The 12,832-nt window shown below is 44.4% G+C and overlaps 1 protein-coding gene across 2 annotated transcripts in view; it reads right to left on the reverse strand.

Annotated features, from left to right (window-relative positions):
• Positions 1–3,366: 3,366 nt before the first annotated feature.
• The window catches only part of CHRNA4 (cholinergic receptor nicotinic alpha 4 subunit), a 69,570-nt gene continuing 60,104 nt past the window's right edge, over positions 3,367–12,832 (reverse strand). For both annotated transcript variants that reach the window (XM_039335798.1, XM_039335797.1), the window contains one exon: positions 3,367–3,662. In XM_039335798.1, coding sequence (XP_039191732.1) covers positions 3,537–3,662 — 126 coding nt within the window. In that variant the 3' untranslated portion in view covers positions 3,367–3,536. The remainder of the gene's footprint in view (positions 3,663–12,832) is intronic.

The following is a 12,832-nucleotide window of genomic DNA, read 5'->3' on the forward strand; positions in this document are numbered from 1 at the left end:
CTTCTCAAATACAACTCGATCAAAAAGTAGAAGCTGCAGCTTTGTAGCTGTAAAGATCCTGATAATAGATAAGATGACTTACTAGCATTGGGTAAGACAGTGGTTCTCAACCTGTGGGTCGGGACCCCATTTGGGGTCGAACGACCATTTCACGGGGGTCGCCAAACAACGCAGTCCGCCATTTTTCCCCCTTTTCCTTAGCTGTGCTACACCCTTTTATTCTATTGGCTTTTGAAAGCCAATAGAATAGACTCTCTTGAATAGAGTCTAATTCTATTGGCTTTCAAAAGCCAATAGGAATTGTCCAGGCTGTCTCTGCCCTGCTGAGCCCGCCAAAAGTCCCATTCTGCAAACGGTGCTGCACCAGTTGAGTAGTCCTCGACTTACGATCAGTTGGGGGGCGCGGCACTAAAAAGGTTGAGAACCACTGAGGTAAGATGATGCAGTTTTGCCAAAAAAAAAAAAAAAAAAACCCACCTGGCCTGCTTGGGAAAAGGTGACATCTACAACTATAAGAGATTATGCCAGATAGTATGAAAACGTGGAATGGGATGTCACCAGATTCTATGCCAAATTCTGGGTTGGATACCTTTTTATATTATAACTATGGGAATTCCCAATCATTCAGGTCATGGTTGTCCCAAAAGTGCTTTTTCAAAAGGCAACTGGACTTTCTTGTTTGTTGTTTTTCCTTGAAAACCTTTCGCTTCTTATCCAAGAAGCTTCTTTAGTTCTGACTGAATGGGGAGGGGGAATAAAAACCAAGAAAGTCCAGTTGCCTTTTGAAAAAGCACCGTTGGGACTTTTGTTATATCCACTATATTGATTCATTATCAACATCTCTTGTGACATGGTTCTTTATTAGTTATTCAGAGGACAGGATTATCTTTATTATTCTTATCTGGCCTCCAAAAATTCTGGATGCTCTAACACTGGAGGTTTTTAAGAGGTTAGACAAACATTTATCTGAAACACTAAAGGATTTCCTACTTGAGCAGGGGATTGGTTTAGACCAGGGCTTTTCAACCAGTGGTACGGGTACCACCTATGGTACATTGGCACCTGACAGGTGGTACACGAGCATCCTAGAAAAGTGGTAGTGGGGGAGGGGAATAAGCTAACTGGTGGCAACACCGCACAAGCCTGAGCGAGAGATGGCTGGAGCTGCAGGGCTGTCAGGGCTCAGTGGAAGCGCCAGGATCAGTGCCAAGCTCCAGCTGGAGCTCGGTGCTGATTCTGGCACATCTGCTGAGCCCAGAAGAAGCGCCGATCAGCTGGAATGTTGCAGCATCTCCAGGGTCTTGTGATTTACATTCAGATGCTTGGCAACTGATTCATATTTATGACGGTCACAGTGTCCCAGGGTCATGTGAAGTGACCAAAACCTGCTGCAACCACCCAGCAGTCGGGGGGAATAAAAACCAAACACCCCCTACCCCACCCCCGCTGCCAATCCTCAACAGAAATGCTCACAACAATGAAAACCTCGGAGTGGAGGAAGAGCGCCGCCTGGTGGGCAGGCAGGTGTCTTGCTCGGCTATGCCTTGGGGGACACTTTTTTCAGTGCTGTTGCAACTTAGAATAGTTACTAAATGAACTGTTGTAAGCTGAGGACTACCTGTACTTCATCAAGTTTTTGACACCTTGCTAGGCGACTGGTGGTACTCGGATGTTGCCATATTCTAAAAGTGGTACAATGGGTGAAAAGGTTGAAAAGCCCTGGTCTAGATCAGGGGTCCTCAACCCTGGCAACTTTAAGACTTGTGGACTTCAACTCCCAGAATTCCTCAGCCAGCTTTGCTGGCTGAGGAATTCTGGGAGTTGAAGTCCACAAGTCTTAAAGTTGCCAAGGTTGAGGACCCCTGGTCTAGAAGACCTCCAAGGTCCCTTCCAGCTCTGATATTCTATTATTCAAAGCTCACAAATTGGACCCAAATGCAATAACACTCTTCAACCCATGCTTCCCGGTAGCCTAGTACCTATTGCAGCTTGTCTATGGAGATTCTCAGTCATCCAGGTCATCGTTATCCCAAAGATGCTTTTTCACGAGGCAACTGGACTTTCTTGTTTTTCTTTGGTCGGTGCTAAAGAAGCTTCTTGGATGAGAAGCGGGACGTCTTCAAAGAAAAACAAAGAAGTCTAGTTTGCCTCTTGAAAAAGCATCTTTGGGATACCTACGGCAGCTTGCTACTCCTAAAACGTGCCAAGTTGGTTCTTATACAGCATTACTAGTCCAAGGAAAGGCATTGTTGGGATCACTTTTGATCTCTGTTTGCTGCTGAATCAACTTGACAAAGGCCTTTAGCCCACTCTGCAGAAGGGTTCTTTTACTATTGGTAGGCTCAAGTTGTGATTTGGCGCCTTCAAGTTACTCTTGATTCCTGGCAAGGCTCTGGATGATTCTACGCAGTTTTTGTGGCAACATTCTTTGGGAAGTTGTTTGACGCTGTGTTCTTCTTCCTGGGGCTGAGAGAGGATGATGGTCCTCAAGTCATCCAGTTGGCTTTGGATCTAAGGCAGGACTAAAACTCATGGTCTTCTGGTGTCTAGTCCAGTGCCTTCAGCCTCACCATCAAATTGGCTCTCACCGTAAAGATGCCCTTCAAATGTTCAGAACTTCCTCTGATGCCACCATATGTTTATGAGCTACTGTCTGCAGCTCTCTCTTGAGCTGGATGTCCCTTGCATCAGAGATGCATTTGCTGGACTGTCCCTTTCAAGCTGCAAAGAAAGCTTCTTCTGTTGGAACATTTCTGTACCTCAAAAGCTTCCTGCAAATTCAGAGTGAGCAGGTCTGCTAGAAGCATCCTAATCCTATCTTTCTTCCTGATGGATTCGTGTCTATGTACAACTTCGTCACTACCCATAATCTCATGAGGTAAGGATCTGAAAAACCTGAGCCATGTGACTCCTCTGCTCAAGGCTTCAGTGGACAGATGAGCTATTCCCTGGACACAACCCATCAGGGAACCGACCTACAAAATTTATTTTCTCTACTTTCTTCCATTACTAGAAGTTTGGGATGTTTTTCTCCTGAATCCTCAGCTTTTCATTTTCCACCGCAAAATCGCAATAATCAAAATGCATCACCTCAGTTGGCAACTCACCTTATGTTTAGTGCAAGGATGCACGCCCCAGGACATTTAGTTTAGACCCAGTACAGTTCTGGAGAACCTCAACCCGATGCCACTATTTCTTCATGGTGTTATTGGACTCTTGAGTGCCTTTATGGTTGTAGTTCCTTAAGGGAACCTCGTTGGGTTCTCAGGATTATATAGGACAACTAATGCCATCATGCAATTAGAACCAGCCCTTCCCCCCCCACCCCGACCCCCTCAAAGAGATATAGATGATGACCATGGTTTAGGCAAATGACACAATCTTGGAAGGCAATTCCGGAGCTTCTAGGAAAATAGTCATGCGCTGATGTGATGGTAAATTATGAATAGCAGCCAGCCCGAGATGAAAGCTTGGGCTTTCCAGGGTGGACTTAGACCTCTGAACTTAATCAATTCCTTTTCCAGGCTGGACTGTTCCTAAATCATCCCTGCCAGCCAAGGTGGAAGGAAAAGTCCCACTGTTCCCAGGAGGCAGACTAAGATAAACACCCAGAGGAATATTCTGTCAATGACCATTGCCACATATTTCCAGTCTTCTTTCACCTGTAGAGACAGAGAGAGAGAAAAGGAGAATCAGAAGCAAGACATTAATCAAAGATAAAGGTACTGTCCAGGCGTGACTGACTCAAGAGGGTGATGCTCATCTCTGCTTCTGAAGCCGAGGGACCAGCACTGTCCAAAGATGCTTCCGTGGTGGCCGGCATGACTATCTGCCCGGATGCACAGAAAGCTGTTACCTTCCCATCAAAGTGGTACCTATTTACTACTCGCATTTGCATGTTTCTGAACTGCTAGTTGAGCAGGAGCTGGAGCAAGGAACAGGAGGAACCCCGTCATGCTGCACTCAGTTCTCGAACGCAGGCTGCCAGCTTTCCTGCTGACACGGCACAGTTTCTTTAACCGCTGAGCCGTCGCAGCTCTAAGACATTCATAACATGGGAGAAATCATCGATCAGCTTTTTGTGACAATACTTTCAAAAGGTGTTGGATCTGTAAATCCCAGAATAGCCTTCTGCCACAGATGGCTAAACTGAATATGAGCCAGCGCTGTGATGTAATTGCAAAAAAAAGGCAAATGCAATGCAGCAATTGATGACTAAATTGGTGGACGAGCGAAATGCTGTGGACATAGCACACTTGGACTTCAGTAAAGCATTTGACAAAGTAGACCACAACCTACTTCAGGGGTGGCGAACCTATGGCATGTGTGCCAGAGGCGGCACTCAGAGATCTCTCTGTTCGTACACGTGCTACCGCCGCCAGCAGCAGGTCCATCAGGCCGCGAACCTTTTAGAGACCGAGTATCCAAAAACCGTCCCCACCCACCTTCCCTGCTCCGCAGAGCCCTCTCTGTTGGCACGCGTGCCACTGCCGCCCAGAGTAGGAGCCCCGCCCAGCACAAAGGAGGCGAAGTGGCCAACTAGCAAGCTCGAGTAGAAGTAGTAGAGCAGAGGTCACCAACCATTGTTGATTGGTGGACTGGAAGAAAAGGGAGGGGGAAGCATTTTACATGTGTGCATGTGCACATAGGACCACGAGCATGCACGCACTGCAAATGGGGCAGGGCTAGTGCCTGCATGATACTCACTATTCCTGCCCTGTTCTTGCATGATGTAGCGCCTTGTATCTGCACCTTGCGGCACAGTGGTGGCCATTTTTGCCCCTTGCAGCACAGTGGCCCATTTTTGCACCCCCAGTTTTTGTGTGCCAGAGGCAGCACTCAGAGGCGCCTCCCTCCCCCCCGAGGGCACCACAACTCTGATGTGGTCCTGGCACTTTGCAATAAATAAGTGGGTTTGGGGTTGCAGTTTGGGCACTCGGTCTCTAAAAGGTTCGCCATCACTGACCTACTTCTTGGTAAGATAGAAAAAATGTGAGATGGACAACAGGGCCATTGGACGAATTCATAACTGGGTGACCAACCACACTCAACATGTAGTCTGCAATGGAACTACATCTGGAAGGAAGGAAGGAAGGAAGGAAGGAAGGAAGGAAGGAAGGAAGGAAGGAAGGAAGGAAGGAAGGAAGGAAGGAAGGAAGGAAGGAAGGAAGCAGTGAGGTACCCCAAGGTTCTGTCTTAGGCTCTGTATTCTTCAATATCTTCATAAGCAAATTAGAGAAGAGGATAGAAGGGGAACTCATCAAATTTGCAGATGACACCCAGCTGGGGGGCACACACAACATTTGATAGAGTTTAGGCTCAAGATCAAAAGGATCTTGATAGACTTCGACACCAGACCCCATTGAATAAAATGAAATTCAGTGCTAGAAAAAGTAAATTTTACACGTAGGCAAGAAAAAAACCAAATGCCAAGGTACAGAATAGGTGTTACCTGGCTCAACAGCAGTAACTGTAAGAGGGATCTACCCCAGTTGTCCCCTCAGGAAAGTAAGACTCTTGAATCCATTGAGTTGGATCAAAAGAACTTTTACTGAGATAAATTGATGAGGACCCAGATTGTTGGGGGCAATGTAAATATATATATATATACATTGCTTACTGGTGTACACCACTTAGAGAGTGCTTGCACTTAAAGTTGTATATAAGTCTCCTAAATAAATAAATAAACAAATAAACAAATAAATAAATAAACTGGATGCAGTACAGTCAGGTGAAATCTGAAGATCCCGCGCAAAGCGTAAAGCATCTTGGTTGATTTCCCAGACCCAACCCTCCCTGACCAGTCCTCTGGCAACCAATGTGATGTTTTGAGAACACTGAGGTGCTAGGCAGGTAACAGTTCACACTCAGGGCATGGCGGCCTTGGAATCTGGCAAAAACTGACTGAGGAGGAACCCATCTCATCTTCGAAGACAGTCCCCCTCCCTATTTCCCCAGAGAGCAGAAGAAGCGGGAAAATTCCAAATATGCCATCCCCCTCCCCCCTTAGCACGATGGCAGGACACCAAACTACGATGGTGGACCTGACGGGATCTAGGAATCCTATTGGACAAGCACTCAAGTGCTGCAGCTACCAAAAAGGCCAATGCGGTCCTAGGCTGCAATAACAGAGGGATAGTATCAAAATCACATGAAGGATTAGTGCCATTATATATTCTTTTACTAAGACTACACTTGGAGTACTGCATCCAATTTGGGTCACCATGGTATGTTATAGAAAAGATATTGAGACTCTAGAACAGGGGTAGGCAACCGTGGCTCTTTTATGACTCGTGAACTTCAAATCCCAGAATTCCTGAGCCAGCCATGCTGAGGGGAAAGGGAGAGGTTTCCATGCTGAGCCCTGCTGGCTCAGGAATTCTGGGAGTTGAAGTCCACGAGTCATAAAAGAGCCAAGGTTGCCTACCCCTGCTCTAGAAAAACTGCAGAGAAGAACAACAAAGATTATTAGAGGACTGGAGGTTAAAACATATGAAGAACGGTTGTAGGAATTGGGCATGTCTAGTTTAATGAAAAGGGGGACTAGGGGTGACATGATAACAGTCTTCCAATATTTGAGGGGCTGTCACAAAAAAGAGGGGGTCAGCCTGTTCTCTAAAGCAGTGGTTCTCAACCTGTGGGTCGGGACCCCATTTGGGGTTGAACGACCATTTCACGGGGGTCGCTAAACAACGCAGTCTGCCATTTTTTTCCCCTTTTCCTTAGCTGTGCTACTCCCTTTTATTCTATTGGCTTTCAAAAGCCAATAGGAATTGTCCAGGCTGTCTCTGCCCTGCTGAGCCCGCCAAAAGTCCCATTCTGCAAACGGTGCTGCACCAGTTGAGTAGTCCTCGACTGACGACCAGTTGAGTAGTCCTCAACGTATGACCAGTTGGGGGTCGCTGCATTAAAAAGGTTGAGAACCACTGCTCTAAAGCCTCTGAAGATAGAACAAGAAGCAACGGATGGAAACCAATCAAGGAGAGAAGCAACCTAGAACTAAGGAGAAACTTCCTGATAGTTAGAACAATTAACCAGTGGAAGGACTTGCTTCCAAAAGTGGTGAATGCTCCAACATGGGAGGTTTTTAAGAAGAAATTGGACAACCATTTGTCTGAAATGGTATACGGTCTCCTGCCTGAGCAGGGGGTTGGACTAGATGACCTCCAAGCTCCCTTCCCACTCTGCTACTCTGTTCTTCTATTAATTCAGTATCAACGGAAGTGTAATTCAGAAGTCATGTCACTGTTCTATTTATTCTATTTTGGTCAGACCTGATTTTGAGAAGGAACTATGCTATAAATAATAGTCTTTCAAGATGCATCAGATGAAGAAATACAGGTAGGCTTCGACTTACAACCAGTGGTGGGATTCAGCCAGTTCACACCACTTCGGCAGAACCGATAGCTAATTTTTTGTTGCCCAGGCCCAGAATGGACTTCCGGAAGCAGCATCCACACAGAGAACCGATTGTTCACATATTTGAATCCCACTACTGCTTATGACCACAGCTGAGCCCAAATTTTCTTTCTTTCTTTTTTTTTAATAAATTTTATTTATAATATAATTAAACACAAACAAACATTGGATTTGACGTGACATTCCTGTATATACATTCTTATCAGATTATTCCACTTTTTACAATCAATTCTTCATCTCTACATATACATCTAAGTTTTATATACAATACTTGTTCTAAAATAACATATATTTCTATCTTAACATTCATCTTTAATCCCGACTGTCCTCTTCAAATTCCTCCAGCGGTAAAATTTATCCCCGGTTTCATAATAAACTGATCCACATTTATCTTTTAATATCATTGTGAGCCTGTCCATTTCCGCACATGCTAATATTTTATGTATTAACTCTTCCTCTGTGGGAATTTCCTTGCTCTTCCATTTTTGCGCTAAAGCAAGCCTAGCTACAGTCAGGATGTGTAGCAGCAGGTAGATTGTTCTCTTGTCGTATTTTTCTGTGGTTATTCCCAACAAGAAGAGTTTCCTTGCAGCTGAGCCCAAATTTTCTGTTGCTGAGACATTTGCTCCATTTTATGACTATCTTGTTAAATGAATCACTGCAGTTGTTAGTCACAGGGTTGTTAAGTGAATTCTGGCTTCCCCCGTCGACTTTGCTTGTCAGAAAGTTGCAAAAAGGGATCCCATGACCCCGGGACAACCTGCGACCGTCATAAATATGAATCCAGATGCCCAGCATCTGAATGGATCACGTGATCCCGGAGATGCTGCAATGGGTCATAAGTGTGGAAAACATTTGTAAGTCACTTTTTGAGGGCCGCTGTTATTTCAAATGGTCACAGAATGTACTATTATAAGTCAAGAACTAGCTGTAATGAAAATTTGGGGCTTATTGTGGTCATAAATCAAAGACTACTTTGTTCCTGGTGAAATTTAGGAGCAGGGAACAAACGCGAAATCATGTTGCCATAAGATATTAACAACAGCAACAAACGAATAGCCAGCCAGGGGCAATGAGCCTTTGCTTAATTTAACACATCTGTGTTACTTAACTTTCCCGAACTACCACAAGCCAATGAAACAGAGCTAATTTTTCCCTTGACTCCCACAGTGATGTTACCATGGCTCTCCCTTGCCCTCTGCATCGTTTGGAGGCTGAGAAACTATATTTAAAAAGTGGCCTCCAGCTGTTAAAACCTTAAGCTTATGAAATTCGTTGTCTCTGGTTCTCCTCCCAGCATTTGTAAATCAGGAGCAAACTAAGAGCACGCTGCATGCATTTTAGCAGGGTAATGACTTACATCACTTGGGAGGTCTGCCCCATCCTAATGTCGCAGGTCTCTCCCCTGGAATGTGTAATTATGTTTTGAAAGAAGAAAAATTGCATCTTGCTGGAATTGGGTATGTCTAGTTTAATGAAGAGAAGGACGAGGGGGGACATAATAGCAGTCTTCCAGTATCTCAGGGGCTGCCCCGAAGAAGAGGGAGTCAAGCTATTCTCCAAAGCGTCTGAAGGCAGGACAAGAAGCAACGGATTGAAACTAATCAAGGAGAGAAGCAACCTAGAACTAAGGAGAAACTTCCTGATAGACAGAACAATTAACCAGTGGAACAACCTGCTTCCAGAAGTGGTGAATGCTCCAACACTGGAAGTTTTAAAGAAGAGACTGGACAGCCATTTGTCTGAAATGGCATAGGGCAGTGGTTCTCAACCTTTTTAATGCCGCGACCCCCAACCGGTCGTAAGTCGAGGACTACTCAACTGGTCATAAGTCATGGACTACTCAACTAGTACAGCACCGTTTGCAGAATGGGACTTTTGGCGAGCTTTTGGCAGGGCAGAGACAGCCTGGACAATTCCTATTGGCTTTTGAAAGCCAATAGAATTAGACTCTATTCAAGAGAGTCTATCCTATTGGCTTTCAAAAGCCAATAGAATAAAAGGGAGTAGCACAGCTAAGGAAAAGGGGGGAAAAAATGGCGGACTGCGTTGTTTGGCGACCCCCGTGAAATGGTCGTTCGACCCCAAATGGGGTCCCGACCCACAGGTTGAGAACCACTGGCATAGGGTTTCCTGCCTGAGCAGGGGGTTGGACTAGATGACCTCCAAGGTCCCTTCCAACTTTTATTATTATTATTATTATTATTATTATTATTATTATTATTATTATTATTATTATGTCACCATCTCCTGGTGATTGGCCCAAAGTCACCCAGCCAGCTTTCATGCCTAAGGCAGAACTAGAACTCACCATCTCCTGATTTCTAGATCAGCACTTTCACCACTACACCAAACTGGTTCTCCCCTTGTAAGTATCCCAGAATTCCCCCTGTGTTTCACCTCCTGATAATCGAATAATGAAATTCATTATCACCTCATCCCATGGGCATTCCATGAAGTGCTACTGAATTGTGTGCAAATTCAGCTAACGTAATCCCTTCATTAACTACTTCTAGCCGTCTTGTAAAAACTGTAACGTGAGTACGGCCCTTAAAACCCACGCAACACTGTTTAAAAACCTTCCCTTTTTTAAAATGTCAAATGACTGAGCGATTCTACAGTTGCTATCTATTCTCAGAAAGCGGCTGATTTTTTTTTTCACCAGCAAATTCGGTATTTGCTGGAGGCCACAAGAGCTCCTGTTTTCAGGCTTCAGCTGTCTAAATCCAAAGTAGAATTTTACTTCTCCAGTTTCTCTCCAACTTATTGGGCTTTATCAGTCTCTATGTTTTTTCCCCGAGAGCCATATTAAATTAATATCAAATGATCTCTGGAGAGCAATTAAAAATCACACTGTAGTTGAAGGGAAGGGGAAAATCAGATGAGAGAAAAAAACAAAGAGCTGCTTTGAGTTCACAAGGACAGCTTAAAATTAAATTGGAGATACACAACAACTTGGTCTTTCTTCACAAACTCTAAGCCAGTGTTGAAGGAAAAGTTTTCATCATGGTTCAGTCCAAGCTGGGAATAAACAACATGGAGACTGCTTTAGAAAGAAGGTTGCAGTTTATTGAAGAGGAGAGCCAAACAGAAAGATGGCTCTGGAAGAAAAGAAGAGAGAGAGCACATGTAGGGAGTGAGTTTTTATACCCTCTGGAGCCTTTTGTTTGGAGTTGTTTCCTGTTCCTGTTTGAGGCTTTGCATTTCCTGTGTCATGTATTCTGACCTGAGTCTGGGTGTGCCCTTTGGCATCTGTGAGTTAATCCTATTATGTTTTGTCTTAAGAGTTTGGGTGGGATATGTAGATTTTAGGTGTCTTTGTCTTCTTAATCTTCTAGCTGGGGGCATGTAGAGAATGGGTTTTTATACCCTCTGGAAAGTCTTCATCACCAGTATTTCTCAATCTTGGCAACTTTAAAAAATATGGACTTCAACTCCCAGAATACCCTAGCCAGCTTTGAAGTCCATACCTTTTAAAGTTGCCAAGATTGAGAAAAACTGGGTCAGACATGTCTCATTCTATCCTACCAAATGACAGATTAACTCTTCTCTTGGATGGTTCCCAACATGTTTCTGCAGGGAGCCCCAAGGGTGCTTTTTGCAGGAGGTAACTGGACTTTCTTGTTTTATTTTGAAAATAAAGAAAGTCCAGTTGGCTCGTGAAAAAGCACCTTTGGGACAACCATGACTTGGATGACTGAGAATCTCCATAGACATCTCTGCAGGGAGCTACTCTATGGCTGACCTGTTTGGACTAGAAAGCTATGCAAGGTCTGGCATGGTTAGTACTTGAATGGGAAGCCTTCAGGTCAAGAAGCAGACACCGCAGGAATTCCAAGACAGCTACTTTATTGAAGTATTAATACCACTTTACAATGCCTTGGTAAGGCCACACTTGGAATATTGCATCCAGTTTTGGTCACATTTGTTAAGTGAATCCCTGTGTCATGGTTCCGACAGATGAAACTCTTCAAAGAACTTCAAGGCATTGTTTATCTTGAAGAATCTTTATTCGAGAAGCATAGCATTGGCACTAACATAGCCAAAGCCAAAATCTGAATTCCCCTCCCCTAAACACATAGTATCAAAACTCAATTCCCTCCTCTAATTTACAGTCATAAATCACATTCTCCAATTAGTTTGAAATGCAGACTTTCCCTCCAGTTCTCCAACTGCCAATTCTTATCATCTCTTATTTCATTAACCTTGGTTCACACACTAGGTCAACTATTGTTATATCTATCTAAACCAGTGGTTCTCAACCTTTTTAATGCCGCGACCCCCAACTGGTCATAAGTCGAGAACTAAACCGGTCGTAAGTCGAGGACTACTCAACTGGTGCAGCACCATTTGCAGAATGGGACTTTTGGAGGGCTCAGCAGGGCAGAGACAGCCTGGACAATTCCTATTGGCTTTTGAAAGCCAATAGAATTAGGCTCTATTCAAGAGAGTCTATTCTATTGGCTTTCAAAAGCCAATAGAATAAAAGGGAGTAGCTTAGCTAAGGAAAAGGGGGAAAAAATGGCGGACTGCGTTGTTTGGCGACCCCCGTGAAATGGTCGTTCGACCCCAAATGGAGTCCCGACCCACAGGTTGAGAACCACTGATCTAAACTCTCATGCACATTCCTCCCCCCAGCATCTAACTCTAAAAATAAAACATAAGAAGAAAATGGTTGCTTCTCTAAGTGTTGTCAAAGCAAAAACATCCGATGTTAGCAGGGTTGACACTCTGCAGTTGATGAATTAGTAACACAGTTATTAAGTGATTCTGGCTTCCCCTATTGACTCTGTTCATCAGAAGGTCGCAAAAGTGGATCACATGAGTCCAGAACACCGCAACTGTCATAAATGTGAGTCAGGTGTCAAGCATTTGAATGTAAATCATAGGACCAGGGGGATGCTACAACGGTTGTAAGGGTAAAAATTGCTCACAAATCACTTTTTTCAGTGCCATTGTAACTTTGAACAGTAACTAAACTAACTTTTGTAAGTTAAGGATTACCTGTATCAGGTCTATGCAACCACACAGACAGATCTTCTCCATGACGATTCACCCTTAACACCAGATTTTCCAATAGTGGATCTATTGCTACTATAACTGGATCCATCCTGCCTGCTGCTGGTCATCTTCTTCTCTTTCCCTTCACCTCCACCAAGTAGATACTAGTCCAACAAAAGTACGTATAGTCAAGGCCATGGTTTTCCCAGTTGCAATGTATGGCTGTGAAAGTTGGACCATAAGAAAGGCTGAGCGCCAAAGAATTGAGGCCTTTGAACTCTGGTGCTGGAGAAGACTCCCGCGAGTCCCCTGGACTGCAAGGCACTCAAACAGGTCAGTCCTAGAGGAGATCAACCCTGACTGCTCTTTAGAAGGCCAGATCCTGAAGTTGAAACTCAAGTACTTTGGCCAC

This window comes from Crotalus tigris, unplaced genomic scaffold (genome assembly GCF_016545835.1).
Source record: "Crotalus tigris isolate CLP2741 ecotype Arizona unplaced genomic scaffold, ASM1654583v1 scf7180000017659.2616968, whole genome shotgun sequence".
Taxonomy (NCBI): domain Eukaryota; kingdom Metazoa; phylum Chordata; class Lepidosauria; order Squamata; family Viperidae; genus Crotalus; species Crotalus tigris.